Below are 21,596 nucleotides of genomic sequence, written 5' to 3' on the forward strand. Positions count from 1 at the left end.
ATCTATGCGCCCTCATAATATATTTGGGAGCATTTGTGTGTCTGAATATAATGGTTGTAGTGCAATCTGATTTGATTTTCTCTAAAAACTTGCTGAATCGCTCTACCCTGCTGAAGTATTGGTTCATATTAGCTGTCAATCAGTCAACGCTTCGCGCTGTCAGATAACAGGGAGCTTTTGGTACTGCAGGAAATACAAACGGCTGAAGAGTGAAAAGTGCACAGGTTTGCAAACCTCACCTAAAGTTATAAAAATAATAATGGCGCAGATGACAGCGATCATGACATGAGGTAAATGTTGATCCGCCAGCTGAGATCAATCGAGTGTTTTCGGAGAAGGTGCCTGAATCTTGATGCGTTGCGTTCACCGCGTGTTCAGCGCAAATGTCCGCTAAATATAAAGTCTAATACTGTACACATCATCGCCAAAGAAACTCACCTTTACTAAGTTTACACTGAAACTACAGCTCATAACAAAGAGCGGAATTGCGCTGGTGGTCATCATGAGAATCCTGCTCTGTCTGCTTATAAATTGGTGCGGCTGACTTGCCTGCTTTATTCCACCCACCACAGAGAAATGAAGATCAGCTCATACCGAGACTGAGCATTTACAATGACCCAAACCAAAACTTTTAAAGAGTGATAGAAGTGAGACTTTTTTTTGTCCGTTCTTCCTTGAGATGTATATTATTTTGCTATTTAAAGTAATACCATGATATTATACCGTCACCGTTCAAAAGATGAAAAATACTGTGATATTAATTTTAGGTCATATCGCCCACCTCTAGCTCCAACCCTGATCAAACACACCTGAACCAGCTAATCAAGCTCTTACTAGATACACCAGAACTTCCTGCAGGTGTGTTGAAGCAAGTTGGAGCTAAACTCAGCAGGACACCGGCCCTCCAGGACCAACTTTGGACAACCCTGCGATAATACATCATAAACAAGTTTTTCCTGGTGACACTTTGCTGAATACTGCTGAATATCTGCTCAATACTGCTGCATATCTCCTTAAATGAGTTTATTCAATTAAAAAAAGCCTTTTGCAGTCATTAAAAGCAGGACAGTCCAGTAGTTTTACAGGAATTGTGCAGAACAAACACCGAGTGGGGTCTTCACCTTTAGGAAAAGAACCATGAGTTATACTTGCATGTCCAATATGACATTAAATACTACAGATATAATAATATATTCCAAATAAACCAGTCTATATGTAACTCCCTGAACGATTCCTCCATAGGTAAAGGTCACATACAGGGCTTCCCCCACATTATCTGCACCACAGCATAAGCCATTTAGGTCTAAGCATCCTGGGAACCATAGCTTAGTGACGTAACATCACAACAGTGCAAGGTATGCACAAACTCGTGCCAACATCGGTCCACTGGAGCGTGAACGCTTCGATGAGCATCCTGTTTCCCTTCAAATCCGGCCATGCGAATTTTCACTGAGGTCATAAAAATCCTTAGCTAAACTACAGGCCATTTGCACCTTCGTGATGTGATGACATGGATTAGAGATCCCACTGTGTGACATGGCTCTGCCCTCCCCTTCCTCTCACCACTTTATACAAGCAATGGTGGCGTGATGTAACACTTTTACAGAGGAACAGCCAGCATGACTGTTTTTTTTCCCTCTTAGAAACAGGGCAGATAAAAAGTCACAGTGCTTCGAAAACATGTCTGTGCTAAAAGAATTTCTGAGACATCGCCAACCCCGCTTCAGATCATCCGAACCCACTACAGTCGCTGTCCACAGAAGATGACCAGAGTTTTAGTGCCAACAGCCTAGTGATACTAACAAACATGGTAGACACTTAAATAAGCTTACAATCTTGCATTTCATTGATGCAAAGAGTGATACGATGATCAGATATTTCTGTTTTTGGAACTCTTTTTTTTTTCCTGATGTTTACATTGTTGAAATGAGGGATTCTAGATTTTGGTTGAACCATTATAGTGTGAGGAATAATCCCGGTTTCACGATAATTATGCATTCATTCATTTCAAATCCATACTAGTAAAGCTGCAGGATTAATAGAAAAAAGATCGCGTTCTCGATTCGACCCTACACACGATCTTAATTCTGCTTTTCTACCATTCAGACTATTATATTTTCAAGGTCAGGAGAGAAGACGGTCGCCAAGTCTTCACATTGTTTCAGCTTATATAATTTGCTCAGCAACATGAACACCTCCGAATGGTGTTAAAAGAGTCACATACTGTATTTATAAGATATATTTCACCCAAAAATGTCATTTCTATCTTAATGTAATGATGTATTCGCGGTCGCGAAATCAGGCATAAGCTGACGCACTGTTTGTTTACCTTAAAGCGGACGCGCACGTGCTCCCCGTGTCTGCTTTAATTTACAGAACCTGCATAGGCTGTGAATAACATGTAATAAAGTTGTAAATAACGGTCTGTTTGTTGCACAGAGCGATCGTTTGGGAGCCGTGCAGGATGGATGATTTGCATGAATGGTTTTTTTCTCAAAGTGACGGCAGTCATGACATGAACACACATCATTTAAACAATTATAGAGCATTTCAGAGTTATGATTACAACAAGCATTTGATATGTTTTTTCTTTCATAGCGAACACACAGTGTTGTGCATGAGAAGAAATGTTTAACAGTGTCAGTATAACTACTCTAGCCTGTATAATGTCGAATATAATGCAGGAGGGAATCTTATGATTACAAATGCCTCATTTTGTTTTACCATATGTTTGAGAATAATAATAATAATAATAATAATGATAATAATAGCCTACTCATATTAACTTTTATTTTACATCTACAGAATTGTGAGAAATCATGATCTTGATTAAGCAAAAATTATTTAAATAGGATAAGCCAGAATCGTGCAGCCCTAACTACTAGTGTAGAAAATCCCATCAAAACCCCTTATATTTTAAAGTGTTATTAATTGCTGATATATATATATATATATATATATATATATATATATATATATATATATATATATATATATATATATATATATATATATATATATATCAGATCAGCAGAAATGATTGGGACATGTCCACTTGTTGTACGATAAGTCAATATATTGATTATTGTGACAGGCCTAATTGCATTCGAATTGCAATAGATATCGCAGAAGATAAAATATTGCCAATTTTTTGTGCAGGCCTGAAGACAAACATCACTGCAACACTGATCAGGGGTCTCATTTATAAAGGTAACGAATGGGGTGGAAACTTGCGTATGCCACTTCATACACAAAGTTATGATCTACAAAACATAAACTTTAAAGGAGAATGCCCACATCTGCAAGTAAACTCAATGTAAACATATTTAACTTAAATATTGACTTAATTTGACCACTTTAAAATCATCATGTGAGCAATTATCCTTAATATATACATTAAAATTGATTCTGGCATACGTTCACTTTTAGGAAGGTTTATACGCAAAGCTTTATAAGCGAAAACCCTCAAGCCTCCCCAAATACACGCATAAACATGCAAAATACCACCAAAAGATGATTCGGGTTGTGAGAAAGACAATTCACTCATCTAATAAACATCATTTCCCCACTTCATATCTGGAGGAACACGATAAGTGCTAGGAGTTGAGCTTGAAATAAAAATAAGTGTCTTCTATGTCAAATCCCAATTTTGCTATTGGGAATAACGTCATGCTGTGGTTCACTCTGCGTCGAAACCTTGGCGAATAACAAAAAAGTCGATTTCCATATCAAAATGTTTTAGCCTTGAACTGTGCACCATCTTCTGTTTGTCGGCTAAGATAAGATAACGAAGATATTCTTTTCTTTACAGGAGATTTATTGAGAATACAGTCTGTGTTAAGTCTTTCCAAGGAATGGTCATGTCAGATAAGAGTCAAAGAGACGGTGTGAGGAGCGAAGCAGCAAATTCCCCTAATTACCTAATCTATCCGTGGACACACAAAGCTTACAATGGAGAGAGAGAGGTGTCACAGCCTTGGCAGGGTGTTATGCAAACTGACACTTCATTGAAAAGTGGAACAGGCTGACATTTTTGAAGTTATTATATCAAGAATTTGATCAAAACCAAGCAAAATACTCCAAAATTATAGCTACAAGCATCCAGTATTGCTGATTTACAAAAAAATCCATAATCAAATAATAAGTGAAATAAAAGCTAGATTTTGATGTGTTTGCAATGCTCATAAATATATATATAATATATAAAAATATAAGGGGAGAGGGGGGCAGTTATGGATTCTAAAGAGAGTAAGTGATTGGTTATTTTGGCTTGAATTTCTTTCTAGTACCTGATAAAAAATAAAATAATAAATATAGAAAAAAACAAAAAACTGTTCGCCCTGAAGTTGATATTTGTAATAGAAGTTAGTGAATTTTGTGTTACACTCATAAAGAATTGAATTATTGATAGTTCATTGTGAGTGCAGTGTTTATGATTGAGTAATGCCAATCTGATTATTAGACTGGAAACTTTGAAATCATGAAATAAACAGTGAATTATTTAGCTAAATATTAGAATTTTGTAATTTTTAATGGCTCATAAACTGAGAGAATAATTATAAATCATATTAATTTAATGAACCCTATAATCACTGCGATAGCAATTCATAGTTGATCATAATCTACATGATGCATCATAAAAAGTATGAAAAAAGTTAGAATTGCTGTTGTTTTTGAATGAAGTCTCATTTGCTCATCAAGGATGCATGTATTAGATTGTAAAAATACAATTAAAGCAATAATACGGTGAAATAAACACTGAATGATCGTGTCAGACAACTGGACTAAGAGCTGCTGAAAGTGCAGCTTGGAATAACAGGATGAACTACATTTAAATACACAAGCCTACTCAAATAGAAAGTTGACATTAGATTCACAATATTGATGTTTTTATATTGTATTTGTGATTAAATAAATTCTGCCTTGGAGACCACAAGAGAAAAAAACATAAACAAACATTGAAGCTTCCAAATGCGAGGTGGTTTTCAGGAAGCCTATTTTCATATCCAAACATGACACTTCAGCGCACTCTAATCATAAATTAACGAACTCATTGCAGCTGCCATTAATACTAATAACATCAATATGTGAAATTCTGATTTAGCACGAAAAACAGCACAAACAATGCAACAAAATCGACTTAAGCTGCTTGAATTTTAGTACGAACATAAATTATTTTTCCAAATCATCACATAACGTTTGCGTATTCTGATGTGACATTTGAAAATAAGAGTTATTTGTTTAGTGCAAGATATGTTTAGTGATTTAAAGCTGCTTTTATATTAGCACATTGGTTCATCTTTGAACAGGGACAACTTGACATGGTCACAATGTTGTTTACAATGCTTCTTTGAATATTCGGTCTAAAATAGCGAGTAATTATGACTTCAAAATAACATTAGCACCATTTAACTGACTGTGAACAATGTTGTATTTTGATAGTAATTGCCTGCTAATATGATTTCGCTATTTATAATATGCAAAAATACTTTTCTGAAATTATATTATTAAGGAGAAAGTCTGAATGTGCGAGGATAAACCCAACGTTACCTCAATGATATGTTTGGGAACAGTATGTTTTGTCCAATATAAACGCATACAGCGCCACGACACGCGCACTGCGGGTCTTTTAACCGTTAGAAACAGCCGCTTACGAGCTCGAGACCATCGCGATCAGATCAAAAACTCGGTGGAACTATTCAATATATCTACCACTGATCATCCGGTGTTAAACGGACGTGAATTTACAGCTGTTGCGGTACTACTAAAGGTCCCATAGGCCAGAATCATAGCCGCACAATGACACACGGCAGCGGATAAAGGTACAAAACGAGACGCAGATATTTCACGGATATCAACGAGTCGGTTCACGTTACCTTCTTCATTCTTGGTCCCTCGGCCACGGTGCCGTCACAGTTGACAAAAGCCTCGCCGCCGTTCTGCTGCGGGTCCGACCGCTTCATCGCGGACGCCTGCGGCATCTTCATGGGGCTCGGTGCGACGGTCACCGGGCTCGGCTCCACCGCCGCGGCCGCTGCCATGGATGTTGACGAAGAGTTTATTTCTGTCTTCTTCTCCTCTGCCTTGGGTGTCAGCGGAGATATCGCCGGGGGAGAGTCTTTACCGGCCACGTCTTTTAATTCGACCTCGGCCATTTTCGTTGCCACAGCCTGGACTGACATCGCTGCGATCCGCACGGTGCTTTTTTCCAATACAGAGAAGCGACACACGAACGGATACGCGGTGGAATGACGCGCTGCGCAAAGCAGCATGGAACATGTAGTTCCCGTGTACTAAGGTAGTTGCTAGAAGGGATACAGCTGCGGCTGGAAGTTAACGATAATTATTTATTAAATCATCAATAAATTTTACTTTATTAACGTCTACCCCTACAACAATCACGGAAATGTAAAAAACACTAATTATACAGAGTATTATTTATTAAAATACTCATTAAATTGTACTTTATTAACATCTACCACAACCTTAAACAAAACCCTCACAGTAATGTAAAAATCTTATTGTTGTACATTGTCACAAAAATTATGCTATATTGATGTGGGTCCGCAGCTGTATCCCTCCTAGACTTTACCGTTTATTGTTTTATGAAGACATCCTGTTGTTTATAATAGTAGTAAAAAGCAGGTGAAAACAAAAATATCATAATAACAGTCGACCTTTATACGTGATAAGTCAATTATAACATCCCATTTTGGTGATTTTATATACATAAAATTATATTAAATGCAAATAGTGTATTATTTTTATATAACTTAAAGTGAACATAAATATAATGAATAATAAAATCAAAATATGGGTTATGTTCAATAGATTCAATAGATATATTGAACGTACATATACTACATATAACAACAGTTATATTTCTGACATTTCTAACATTTCTGACCTTTACTTATTAACATATAACTAACATTTAATTAAATATTAGACAATTAAAATGTTTGTTAATTGGGATAAACCAAGTGAACAAAATATTTATAATTTAAAATTACAATTGAACAATAATTTGGCACTGTATTGTTGTCCTTAAAGACTCATTTAATGTCATGCCAGACATATTTACATTGTTTGTATACAAGCTATTTTTCCTAAATAAAGTCTAAAGGGTCCCTTCTATAAAGTCTTCAAGGAAATGTGTAATAGCCAAAAAAAACACATGAAACACAGACAAAAACATAAATACGCTACAAAAAAGGCTTATTAAAAGCGTCTTATATTCTCTCATACCTTATGCATGAATATTATATATCAGTTTCATATTGTATTTTTGCTGCTTGTTCAAATTACTTATTTAAAATAAGCTAAAACACAACTGAATTGTTTTATGTTCAATCCACTTAGTTACCTTCATCTATTTGTGCTGGTATAACATGAAAGAATTATGTGTTTTTTTACAGCTCCAGCAATTGTTGAAACCTTTGCACATACTGGTGTATTCCTACCATTTATAACCTTATGCAGGAACGCAGCACTACCATCCAGTGGTTAATACTGGAAACAGTTCACAACTTTCAAAAAATAAAACAACAATGCTGGTCATTTATTATGAAAAACAAAGACAAAAGTGGAAGCTCATTCCATTTCAAGTTTCACTGCAGACACACTACAAAATAGAAACAAAAACATTCTCCTCAATTATAATTCGACATTCAAGATCAGAATCACCCTTCGCTATATTGCTAAATGAATCGATATAGATGGACATAATGAGAAATTAATTTAGAGCAAAGACTGTAAAGTAATTCAAACTCATGCGGTTTCATAGATGCATGTCACTGCAAGTGTAACAGGGGTTCAATCTTTCAGGAAAAAAATTAAGAGTTGAAGTAAATCTATCAGTAACTGCTTTAAAAAAAAATGCAACCTGGCCATCATAACTTACAATCTAGCAGTGTCCACCCCAAAACCATAAAGAGCTTACATTCATGTATAACGACAATGTTTTCCTAAAATGAAGAGCTAAATGCAAAAAAAAAAAAGTTTGATACAAAAATCCTCTGGAACAAGGGCCATTTGGGCACTTTTTTCAAGTCATAAACATGTCAGCATTAAAGATTAAAACACTTTCTTCAGCTAAAATGACTTTCTGTACTCCATCTGTATTTGCATTCAAAGTCGCAAGTGATATGACAGTACGATGCATCTCAAAAGACATGCAACATCACAACAGTGTAAAGGTAAAAAACAGTCTTTATCACATCCCAGTGTTTGTGCAGTGTTTTCTTTGTGGCAAATACTGATGTTTCGCATCTTAGTCACCGAAGATCCAGAGTACATTCACACCCGAAAGACCTAGATTTACTCTCCTGTCGCACAAAAAGATAAGAGAGTGTTCATATATTCAATAATCAAAGAGCAGAAGAACAGTTATTCAAGTAATAAAAGTTCTGGTTTATCATACAGTACACAAACAAAATCCATTCATAAAAGCAGAATCCCAAATTTTCATCATTCCATGTTATATAGTAACATAGAATAATGTCATTTTTTAAGGATGCCACAAAAAAATCCGTTAAAAAATAAATAAAAATATAAATAATAAATATAAATAATATAAAATATAAATAAAAAAATCTATTATTTTTATCAATTAAATTAATTTATTAATTATTATTACATTTTCTGTTTTGTCCCAATATTTTCACTTCAGCGCATCCCTATACATTTTGAAATAGTTCAGAAGTAGTGCTGTAAACCTATGAAAAATTAATAAGTTGCATGTTTTTAATAGCTGGTGCTTTTTCAATAACTTTAACTTACCTTCAACTTTAGAATAAAAATATGAAACCAATACACTACATGACGAAAGTCTTGTTGTAAGAGCAACAAATAATAACTTGACTTCTAGTTGATAAATAGTTGACAAATACTGCAGAAGACCTATTGGAACCCGAATGGACCCAAGATTCTCACAGAAATCAGTCAAGTTTGGTGAAGGGGTTACATTTAGTATGAGGGAGATCTGTAGAGTGGATGACAACATCAACAGCCTGAGGTATCAAGACATTTGTGCTGCCCATTACATTACAAACCACAGGAGAGGGCAAATTCTACAGCAGGAGAGCGCTCCTTCTCATACTTCAGCCTCCACATCAAAGTTCCTGAAAGCAAAGGAGGTCAAGGGGATCTAGGATTGGCCAGCCCAGTCACCAGACATGAACATTATTAAGCATGTCTGGGGTAAGATGAAGGAGGAGGCATTGAAGATGAATCCAAAGGATCCTGATGAACTCTGGGAGTCCTGCAAGAACGCTTTCTTTGCCATTACAGATGACTTTATTAAGAAGTGATTTGAGTCATTGCAGAGATGTATGGATGCAGTCCTCCAAGCTCATTCAATTCAATTCACCTTTATTTGTATAGCGCTTATACAATGTAGATTGTGTCAAAGCAGCTTCACATAAAAGGTCACAGTAAATAGGAACAGTGTAGTTTAGTTTGTAGTGTTTAAGTTCAGTTCAGTTGAGCTCAGTTCAGTGTGGTTTAATAATCACTACTGGGAGTCCAAATACTGAAGAGCAAATCCAACGATGCGCAGCTCTACAGATCCCGAAACATGCAAGCCAGTGGCGACAGCGGAGAGGGAAAAAAAAACTTCACTAAAGGTGGAAGTGAAGAAAAAAAACCTTGAGAGAAACCAGGCTCAGTTGGGCACGACCATTTTAATTTCTCCGCTGGCCAAACGTGAAAGCTCATGATGGAGTCAGACACAATATTCATTCCGTTTCCACTGCACCATGACTTTATATTCTATACTGGACATTATTTCTGTTAAGTGACAAGTCTTTTGTCTAAGCAAAGTCAATTTATTCCTAATTAAATAATTAAAAATCAAGGCATGATCATATTTTATTTAGCTAAAATAAGCGTAATCTAGAGGCCTTTGCCTTTCATATAAGCCACTTCTGATACCAAGTGATCAACTAGAAGTCAAGTTAATATTTGTTTCCTTAAACTTGGATAGGTGACAACACTTTTAATCCCATAAAATCAAGATGGAAAAAACCCTCTTACACTCACCCCAACATGCCAGACTCCTTGGTTTTAATAATGTAGAGGAACATAAGGATTGTGTGAAACAAGTTATTTCTGCCCTGAAAAGTAAAACAAAACAAAAACTAGATTAGTCTCATGATCATCATTATTCCCTCAATAATACCAGTTGAACGGTATCTACTTACTTTGGGCAAGCTGTAAATGTGTCCCTGGTAGACGAGCTGATAATGAGGAGGATTTGTGCTACTTTGATGGATGCAGAACAGGTTCTCATTGGATACGTCTGTCAGAAATTCACACGTTAGACTCAATGATCAAACATGATTTACTTAAACGCACTGTCTGAAAAGCAAACCTGGTTTATTCGGCGTCTGCATAAAATGCTGGGATGTAAAGGTTTTTCCGTCGGGATACTTCGGGTGTGGAGGCAGCCGTGAGTCCAGGTATGTACACAGCACGTGCATCAGGATCTGACAACACAAGTGTTTGAGTAATGCATCAAATGACATTTACAATGACATCCTCTAAACTGCAATGCATTGGTAATATGAACACACAGCGGAGTCTGTGGGAAGGTCTGTGTCCCATTTCCGTTTTTTCAGATCTCCTCCTCCATTCCAGCGGAAAGAGCTCATGCAGCCGCTGTGGGCTAGTTCTACAAGACAAATGCATTGATATTTACTAAGTGCAATGCTACAGGACGATGATAAGTCTCTATATTCATTACAGTTCATGTGAAACAAAAGTTGCTGAGGTTTTTATATCAGTATGTTGATGTATTCCAACTAAAACTGAATATTAAGTAGGGGGCATGGCTTTCTTTTTGCATATCATTACCTTTTACCAAAGTAACGTTAAGAGAGGCATGGCTAAGAATATTTTGGGTGAAGTCATCAAACAGACATCATCACTAAAGGATCGCCACTCCAAATGAGCCAAAAAAATATCAGGCTTCAATTAAAGATCACCAAAACAAACTCTTTTTCTTCCCATTGGATTAACATGCATGGAATAATTGTTCAGCTAAATAAATACTATGCATTTTGATTTCACACAGGCGTTAAGTGCATTGTGCTCACCCTTGATTCTCTCCACTAGGTACTCTTGGTTTGGCGTGACGTCCAAATACTGTACGATGGCATTGAGGGTGGGGATTGCAGTGGCTTTGACTACCGCAGCTTGTTTGAGACTGCTGATACTGGCCTCTTCATGATACAAGGACAACAGAAGTTAGACATCCAGTAAGAGTGTTGTGAAAATTCAATGAAATACTTCTGAATGCATGAAAATAAAGCAGGCAAGGAAGAAATAAAATAAGTTAAGAAGGAAATAAGTAAGGTGGAATGTAAGTAAATAAGGAAGGAAGTAAAGAAGGAAGGAAGGAAGGAAGGAAAGATTACCTCCAATTTGGAGCTCAGGGCAGCCCATCCTCCTGAGCTGACTATTGATTGAGTCCATCTCTTTGACCAGATGAACGAGAATGGTGTCATTTATCCACTGGAATAATAAGAAAAATACCGACAGGTCACTTTACAGACTTTTTACAAACTTTGTGTCTCAAAACAAACTAATTCAATAATAATAACGCAGGGTTCATACACATTTTTACTACTAAAATTCCAAGACTTTTCCAGAACATTTTCATGACGTAATGTTTCATGTAATGTCTACATTTACCATGTAAATAATAAGACAAACAAAGATGTTCAAATTTATTACAGCATATCATAGGACACGCAACAAACTATTTAGTTTAAATTTGTTTTTGTGTCTATGTTAAATTGATTTTGATAATGCTTAAACAGCACTAACAACGTGAGAGCCAGTTTTTGGCCAAGGACAGAAAAGAAGTAAAGACAACTAACCTATATTCAAGTTAGGGCTGCACAATGTATCGTTTTAGCATCGATATCGCAACGTGTGCATCCGCAATAGTCACATCGCAGGATATGCAAGGTTAGGATTATAGAGTTTAATCATAAAGGAGTAAAAGTTTATCATCTGCATGCATTTTTAAAGAGATAGTTCAGCCAAAAATGACTCACCATTTTCATTACACCATTCACTTGTAAGAAAATAATTGAATAGCTTCTATAGTATTGAAACAAGTGTAAGTAAATAGTGAGAAAAGTTTAAATCTTTGAGTAAACTGTTCTTTTAAGGCCTGTGACTGTGTAAACATTTCAATAATTCACATTTTAAAACATACGGCCACAAGAAATTTATTTGTAACTCTAATAAAAATTAAATAACATAATGAAGACTCTGCAGTGTTGATTATTCAATATCTGTACCTGAATAGTGAATACCTGAAAACTAGAATTCACTGTTATCTTTGCTGTATTTTCTTGATCTATGCTTGTAATTTATTTGCTATATATTATTCTAGATTCACTCCTCTACAAAATCCCCTCAATCAATCCAAATAACCCTGTTAAATCATCTGGTGAAATTGTATTTACATCGCAATATACATCACAGAAATACAAAATATCGTAATGTCAGATTTTTCCAATATCGCGCAGCCTTAATTCAAGTATACTAATTTTCATGACTTTTACAAAACTTTGTGGGTTTTTCTGTTTTTCCAAAACTTTTCCAGGCCTGGAAAATGCCGTGTCAAAATTACATGACTTATAATAATAATAATAATAATAATAATAATAATAATAATAATAATAATAATAATGTATCCTATTTTTATTTCTATTTTTTCACAATATATTTATTTTTATATATATATTTAGGCACAGTATGTAATTTTCATCACTAGAGGGCGTGTATTCACAACAAACAAAGGCGTAGTTTGCTGACCCGGACACTGAAAGAGTCCGAGAGTCTGGAATCATGGGAAGTACATCCGAGGAGACTCTGGCAGAAATCTAATTCTTTGGCGTTTCCCTGTTTTTCTATAAAACCAAACCAGAATTGGATGCTGTGTGACGTGATCAGTATAAACATAGCATATTCTCCGACTAACTAGTTAAAATCTCTTATTTCCCAGGATCTGAACATTCTTCAAAACATTAAGGATAATGCAAGTATTAGTCAACAAAATACATCACACAGTTCTATTGGTTTTTGAATGTGTTAATGAAAATAAATCATACATAGTGTGCCTTTAATATTATATATCAAGAGGATAATAAATAATTAGATATTGATAATTAGATAAAAATGTAATCAATCAATATTAAAAAGAAGTAATTAGGCATAAATGGACTCACGTTTCTCAGTTTAGCAGTCCAGCTGTCAATACTATCCGTCACCAAACGACTCGTTGTGATTCTTGCCCAGACCTGTAATAAAACAGAAAAATTGCTTTACTTTATAACTCCTTAAAAAGAAACAACACTCAAAAAATATATTATTAAATGGACATAAAAACGGTTAGTTCACCAGAAGACTTGGACTAAACTGTCTATTTAGATTACAAACAGTTTGGAGTATCAAAATTTCAGGTGAATTGCTCACATGATACTGTCTATATTTGGAGTTTTGAATATGGATGAATTTCTCATTGGTTTGTAATGGTTTGACATAGTTAAGTAAATGATGACAATTTTCATTTTTGAGTAAGTTAACCGTTAAAGGGGACCTATTATGCTCCTTTTTACAAGATGTAAAATAAGTCTCTGATGTCCCTAGAGTGTGTATGTGAAGTTTCAGCTCAAAATAGCTTTTAAATAATGTTTTATAACTCTTTGAATCTGCCCTATTCAGGATTTGATCCTAATTGTGGCGTTTTGGTGACTGTCGCTTTAAATTCAAATGAGGCTGTGCTCTTTTCAAAAGAGGGCGGAGTTACAAATGCCTATGTGTCAGCATAGTGGCAGATTCAAAATACAAAACTAGCATCCTATGTTAATAAGGGAGAGATGATTACTAATGGGCGGGGCTTTCCCTCTCTGATGACATGAACAAAGGGAGACTGTCAATCAAGGTGTTTCTGCTGACTGTTTTTATCAGGTGTGATAATAAAAAAATAAACGTAATAAATTTGTATCATAAGAAGCTGGCTATATTCACCAACTGTTGCCACACAACTGTGTTTAAACCCCTTATGAAAGTGATTTTTGCTTAATAGGCCCCCTTTAAATAAAGTGTCCCCATCCTTACCTCTTCAGCAGCCTGTTTAGAGCCCAGCTCTGTGTCGTCTTTATGGGCTGAAGGTGCTTGTGATCGACAGGCCGGCTGATACTGGAACTTCCTCAGGCTCTGTGCATAATCACCCACCGTACGGTTGTAGTTCCAGAACGACGGACTGTGTCTTGGAGATGTTGACTCTGGACTTCCTGCATAAGGAAATATTGAAGCATTGACGACTTTGTAGTAGGGCTGCACAATAGTATCAATACACATTTTCCACATCTCCTTAACCAAACACACCTGATTCAGATCCTCAACCGAGACCGAAAGACCCGTAATGGGTGTGAGGCATTCAAAGGAGACATCCAAAACATGCAGTGCTGATAGTCCTCCACGAACGTGGTTGAGAAACACTGTAAAATAATATAACATACCTAATTGACTGCGGTGGCTTTTCTCCTCTTCTGAACGCAAAAACTTCTCCAAAGTCTTCAGGTCATCGATGCAGTCCTCTTTACCTCCAGGCGAATTAAAAACAGAAGGGGACGTGCGATAACGAGAGCGGAGGCTTGTGTTTTCTGCTGGACCGAGGCTGCTGGGGTATGGAGGAGAGCTTGGAGATGTACTGTAGTTCAACACCTGCGCAAATCAAAAGCACACGTGTAAGGGATCACAATAAAATATTTTGGGTGATGAGCTGGGTGATGTGACAAAACTCTCATATCACGATACAAGTCATCTTATATCCTGATAATCATATACAGTAGTAAACATTCAAAGTGAATCAAAAAATGTTTTTCAATATAGTCCCATCCGCGGCTGCATGATATTGGAAAAACCTGACTTTGCGATATTTTATTTTTCTGCGATAAATATTGTATGAATACAGCTTCACAAGACGGCGCTCTATTTGATGGTTTTCTGGGTAGTCTAACAGTATTCCGGTACAGAAATTGAATAATCACAATGCAATAAAACCTTTTCTTATTTTGTTTTGTCTCGTTTCTAGTCAAAAAATTCTTTCAACTTGAGAAAAAAGAAGTCAAAATTAAGAGTTTTTCCTTTAAAACAAGTAAAATAATCTTTTTTGCTTTGAAATGAAGATATTTATTCTAGAAACAAGACAAAAATTCTAAGCAAACAAAATAAACTTTTTTCTTGCATAAATTCTATACATTTCATATAAATACAGTAATTAAATGCAATTCTGTGGCTCCTGTTTAACTATAATCCAGACTCAACATTGCATATCTTGTGATATGACTATTGCGGATGCGCACATTGCGATATCGATGCTGAAATGATATATTGTGCAGCCCTAGTTTTATGACAAGAATGGGTGTTCAATAGTTTTCGGACAACTTTGATGAAAGGGGATGATACACTTTAAATGTTGACTACAGTACATCCCGATACAGTAGCATTTCTGTAAATATATATATATATATATATATATATATATATATATATATATATATATATATATATATATATATATATATATACATACACACACACACACACATACATACACATATATATATATATATATATATATATATATATATATATATATATATATATATATATACACATACATATATATACATACATATTTATATACACATACACACACACACACACATATCTATCTATATATATTTACCACATGTATATTGACCACATGTAAAGAACTATTTGTTTTTAATTTTACAATAGTCTATGTATGTACTCATTCATATGTGAGCATATTTATAACTTTATTTATACCTTCAGGGCAAATGTTTGATTAAAAATAAAAATATAAAGCAAATAAACTTTTCAAAAATTAATAATTGCAGGTGCAACATAAAAATAAAATGCAAAATGTAAACATTACTTACAACTTAATGCTGTTATTCTATAACAATGCTAATATAGCTTTTGTCTGCATATTACATTGCATGGCGTGTAATATTGTGCTCAAACATATTATGTAATATTGTGACACCACGGAATAAACGATAGAGCATACAGTAAAATGATAGACTTTTTATTTTGTCTGAGATATTTATTTTTATATATTGCACAGCCCTTTACTAGCATGTCATACATTTTTATTTAATGTCATATCAGGCTATTTTCATGGCAAAAACATTTCATTAATACACATACAATTAAAAACCACAAACAAATGAATACATAAATTAGATGATTTTAATGTTAATATATGATAAAAATGGAAAAAAAAATTTCATGGTGACACTTTTGCTGAATATCTTACTTATACTCTACCTTTCCAAATGACATGGAGGGGGAGAAGGGTCCGGCTGAGGATGGGCTGCTCAGAGGTGGACTGAATCCAGACACACAGCTGGGTGAAAACTTGGGGCTGGTGCTGGAAGGTCGAGCCGGGCTGAAACTGAGGACATTCTGACCCTGCAGAGGCGAGGACTGCACTGACACTGGAGCTTCTTTCTTCTCTTGTTTCTGAGGTGGAGAGGCTTGAATACCTATAAAAAATCCTTATTTCATTGATTCTTATTACCATAACATACCAACTATATTTTTACTCAACTCATAGCAGTGTTTTTGATTTCTTTTAAACGTCTTTTCTACTAATAGCTTAAATATTTTATTTTATTTTCACTAATATGAATCATTATTTTCTAATTATAAATAATAAAAAAAAATTATCAATAGTTTTTTTTAATCGAAAAATAAAACTATATTGTATATTAAACTATATTTAAAACAGAATTGTTTGAACTGTGTAACAAGGACTTAATCATATTTCTTTTACTGTCATTTTGTTTTTACATTGTAGTGCTAGTTTTTTTATACTCTATATATGAACTTGCAAAACAGTCTTAAAAGCCAACATGAAACAGAAAGAATCAGGGAGAATGTTTTGATCGTGATCCTCCCTGATCAATTCATTTATTCATGTGCAATAATTAAAGGGACAGTTCACCCAAAACTGAATATTCTGTCATCTTTTACTCACTCTCCAATTGACAAAAATCTGTTCAAGTTTCTGTCTTCTCAAGAACACAAGTTACTTTGGAAACCTGCAACCGCTGACTTCCATGGTATTTGTTTTCACTACTATGGAAGTCAATGGCTACATTTGATCAAAATATCCTCCTTTGTTAATCTTTTATTTTAATAGCTGGGAACCACTTGAGTGCAAGTTAATTGTGAATACATTTTTGTTCATCTTTTTGGGTGAACTCTAGCTTTAAATAAGACCTCTTATGGTAAATCAGATGAGTGAATACTTAGCCAAAACTCTTTCAGCTGACTCACCCGAGCCCTTGAGCCCAAGAAGTCGATGCTGGTCTGGGCTGACGACAATTGTGGACGGGGCCATCGTGTACTTGAAATACTTCCAGAAGTCAAAAAGTGCATTGAGACTGAACAGGGAAGCCAGGGCAAGTTCTGTCCAACATAACCACAGTGAGGTGAAAAGCTGTATAATAGTGTAGGTCACTTACTGTAGGATATTTACTTACCGATATACCAGATGGGCCAGTAAGTTATGTTGTAGTATCTGCTAAGAAGCTTTCCAGACCTAAAAGACAAGTTGACTTGGTTACCTGAGGTTCAGATACTCAAACATTTGAAATAGTTGTTCATTTACAACTGGGCATGGGAAAATAACCAGTTTAAGATTTACCACGGTTTGTAAAAGTCACTATTTTAAACCGTTAAAACTATCTTTTATACCATTCCCGCAGTATTTTTTACTTTTAAGTGTTGACAAAGACTTTAAGTCCAACAGTATCTCTAGCGGCAAAGAACAATCCAAATCAAACCCATGTTTCGTAAACATTCATGCATCTTGAAAAGAATTGTATTACTCTATTTACACCTGTGATTTTATTGTGCATAACTGTTTGGATGACCATGTTGTTGTTGTTTTTATTTTATTAATACTTTTATTTTACTTTTAATTTACTATGATTTAATTAATTAATTAATTATTTTAGTGTTTCTGTATTTTGTTTAGAGCATATGCATGTATATGTCATCAAACATTCATCATTCAGTTTTTTTCTCTCTATCAGTAATTGTATTTGTGAATTCTGCAGAGTTGGAGAAAATAAAAATAGTTGAGGAAAAAGTTTTTTAAAATAAATTATACTGTGTTCAATGGGGGAAAAGTGTTATTATTTTTATTATTGGGAGAATATACACAATTACAAAAAATGTTTACAAGTATATAAAGATCCTCCATGTTTTACTCATGCATACAAAATATTTCATTCCATAATTTAAAAGGTTTAATTTTTTAGCCAGACATTTAAAAAGTACATTTGTTTTTGGCACAGTAATCACAATATCGTTATACCGTGAAAACATTATATTTTTACCCAAGTTTATCATGCCATCAGAATCTTATTCTAATAAGAACTCACATTTCAGTGTAGATCATCCCAGCCAGAGACATATTGAGCACAGCCCAAGCCAGAACGACCTGCCGTGCCTGTTCCTCCTTCCTCAGCTTTATGGTCCTCTCAATAAGGGAGGTCATGCCTTCTTTTGAGGGGGTCATATCTGCAGTTGATCCTCTATCACACTAGAGTAAAAGAAACATATATTTAAACAAACAGACATTCACATTATGGTGAGATCTATTGCTGTGATCTCGAATAAAACCGAAAAGTACAATATAAACAACACCAGCAGCCTAAGTTAATGGATATAATTGAGGCAAAGCCGTCCTGAATTAATTAATTCATTTTTGAACATTGACAATACTCCCTATATTGTTTACGACGCTACTTTGAATATTTGGTCTGAAATCACATGCAAGTTTGACTATAAATCAACATTCGCACTTTTTATTTGCCTGTAACTAATGTTATGCTTTGATAGTCATTAGCTGCGGATATGATTTGCCTAATTAGAACTGCAATCATTTTCTGATATTATAATATTAGGGAGAAAGTCTGAATGTGTGAATATAAATCCAACTTCACCCTAATTTGGATATTTTACAGCATCAGAACTACAATAATACGATTAAAAGGCTTTGCATCTAATAGGAAATCAAGTTATGGAATATTATGTTGTAAATGTAATATATTATAAGGATTATAATCCATTTTAACCAGCAATCATCACCTGTTATGAGCTTGACCGTAAACAATGTTGTACTAGATAGTCATCGACTGCTAATATAAGTTCAATTCTTAGAATTGGCAAAGAAAATACTTTTCTGAAATTATATTATTTAAATTATGTTATATTTATTATATATATATTATAATTATTATTAATTTATTATTTAAATTAAATTATATTAAGGAGAAAGTCTAAATGTGCGAATATAAATCCAACTTTAATATGGATAACGTAATTACAGCATCAGAACTACATTAATACGAATAAAAGTCTTTCCTACATATTGTGTCTAATAGTAAATCAAGTTTTGGAATATTATGTTGTAAATATGATAAATAATGAGGATTATAATCCATTTTAACCAGCAATCATCTACAGTTATGAGCTTTACATACAATGTGCACTTGTGAAATACTTTACTGCCAAACTCTGCACTGCGACAGATGGAGAGCTCGCGCGACAGTAAATAAAAGACGAAATAATATATAAATTTTGATGTAAACAACAACTGGAGGATACACAAATATGATTCAAATGTGTTTTGATACATACTTCCTCTGCACCAGTCCTCCATGAACGCGGTAAAGTGTGAAGACGGAAGCCAGAGACGCTAACGAACAGCAACAGAGTGAAGACAGCCGTAAATAAATTACTGCTAAAAGACTTTTTTTCAAAATAAAAGTCTTTTTATTTCAGGTAACGTGCTTAAGTTACTTTCGGATATTTTTATTTTAATCTTAGGCAGAAGATTAAAAACCAGAGCCTGTAAAAAGATAGATAAAACAAGAGAGGTAAGAAAGGTTAGAGGCTGTATATTACATAAAATATTTTAGTTAAAGCTTCAGCTCGTCGTTTTCTAAATATAAAAGTCGATTTTCATTTATTTTTCAATCCTTTTATTGATTTTGATTTCGGAGATTGAATTTAACTAATTGATTTATTTATATAATCAGTGTGCGCCGATCAATTTGTTTTATAAAAACCTTTGTTGTTCTAAATAATAATATGATAATTATATTTAAAAATCTTACAGTTTTTCTCAGTGGCTTTGGTGCATTTCTCACAACACTGTTTACTTTTGCACAACAGTTTTGCATTTTTCAAACCAATTAGTTATTTGTCCACATCATAGTAGCAGTTTCTCATTCAACAAATTGCAAATGCTTATAGACATGCATCAACTGTTTCCTACAACTCTCTGCTGTTTTATAACTTCATTAATTTGCTTATGTCATATCAGTCAAAATTAATTAAACTTGTGAATGCTGAATAGTCATCCATATAAAACTAATAGTCCTCATTTCATTACTTGAGTCATTACATACAAAAATGTTGAACTAGTTGTCAAAATCTGTCAAGCTAATTTTATTTTTTAAAAATTAATCTTTTTTTCCTGAAAATGTCTTCTAAATTGAACAATTTCATGAATGATTTACAGACCTGTGAACAAATAGTATACAGTGCTGTCTTGAGCAATTTCAGGACATGTCACCAAAATCTGACTTTTTTTGCATTGGAAAAACATGTACAGAGTAAACTGTGATAATGAAAACATGACAAAGCCATTTGACTGTCTTGTTCATAAACAATGGTGTCAGGACTTTTCATCTTGAGGACACTGACACTTTCATTGACATGAATTCTTGCTTTTGAGGAATGAGCTCTCCATTTTGAGCAAGTGACACGCCTTTGCAGGTTATTGACTGTTTTGCAGTTTGTACTAACTGTTTTGAGAAATGCATGAACTGTTGTGCAAATGTAAATGTTGTGAGAAATGCACCAAAGCCACTGAGAAAAACTAAAAATCTTAATATAATTACAAACTTCCTGTAAGCCCCTTTAAAAGCAGCAGAGGTCAGCAAAACACTTAAATTTATGCCTACATACAGAGAATAATAGGAAGAAAAAATTCTAATAGCTAATAATAACTTTTAAATTCTAATAACTAATTGACAAAAAATGTCTTATTTTGATTTTGTTTAACTTGTGAACTAAAATAACTAAAACTAAAATAAAAAATACAAAAACATATACAGACTTAAAAAATCAACAAAATTAAGGCAAAAGAGCAAAACAAAAACAACACAATCAAAGTATGTGCATGTATGTTTGTAGAGAGAGAAAGAGAGAGTGATCATATCGGACAGACGGACAGGTAGGTAGATAGATAGATAGATAGATAGATAGATAGATAGATAGATAGATAGATAGATAGATAGATAGATAGATAGATAGATAGATAGATAGATAGATAGATAGATAGATAGATAGATAGATAGATACATGGATGGATGGATGGATGGATGGATGGATGGATGGATGGACGGACGGACGGATGGACGGACGGACAGGTAGATAGATAGATAGATAGATAGATAGAT

The 21,596-nt window shown here is 34.4% G+C and overlaps 2 protein-coding genes across 2 annotated transcripts in view; both read right to left on the reverse strand.

The window, feature by feature from the left end:
- Positions 1-6,236, reverse strand: part of ahcyl2b (adenosylhomocysteinase like 2b) — a 62,003-nt gene extending 55,767 nt beyond the window's left edge. Inside the window, exon 1 of the mRNA XM_056456105.1 lies at positions 5,877-6,236. Within this exon, the coding sequence (XP_056312080.1) occupies positions 5,877-6,182 (306 nt within the window). The 5' untranslated portion in view covers positions 6,183-6,236. The remainder of the gene's footprint in view (positions 1-5,876) is intronic.
- Positions 6,237-7,540: 1,304 nt separating this feature from the next.
- Positions 7,541-19,835, reverse strand: tmem209 (transmembrane protein 209). The gene is made up of 15 exons (XM_056456106.1): positions 19,768-19,835; positions 18,507-18,667; positions 17,601-17,659; positions 17,395-17,526; positions 16,381-16,598; positions 14,541-14,745; positions 14,137-14,312; positions 13,245-13,316; positions 11,418-11,514; positions 11,097-11,222; positions 10,575-10,672; positions 10,373-10,487; positions 10,203-10,300; positions 10,042-10,115; positions 7,541-8,327 (listed from the first exon to the last, which is right to left on the reverse strand). Exons 2-15 carry the CDS (start codon positions 18,641-18,643, stop codon positions 8,273-8,275), a joined length of 1,662 nt encoding a protein of 553 aa, XP_056312081.1. The 5' UTR covers positions 18,644-18,667; positions 19,768-19,835; the 3' UTR covers positions 7,541-8,272.
- Between the last annotated feature and the right edge of the window lie 1,761 nt (positions 19,836-21,596).

Source organism: Danio aesculapii, chromosome 4 (assembly GCF_903798145.1).
Source record: "Danio aesculapii chromosome 4, fDanAes4.1, whole genome shotgun sequence".
Taxonomy (NCBI): Eukaryota; Metazoa; Chordata; class Actinopteri; order Cypriniformes; family Danionidae; genus Danio; species Danio aesculapii.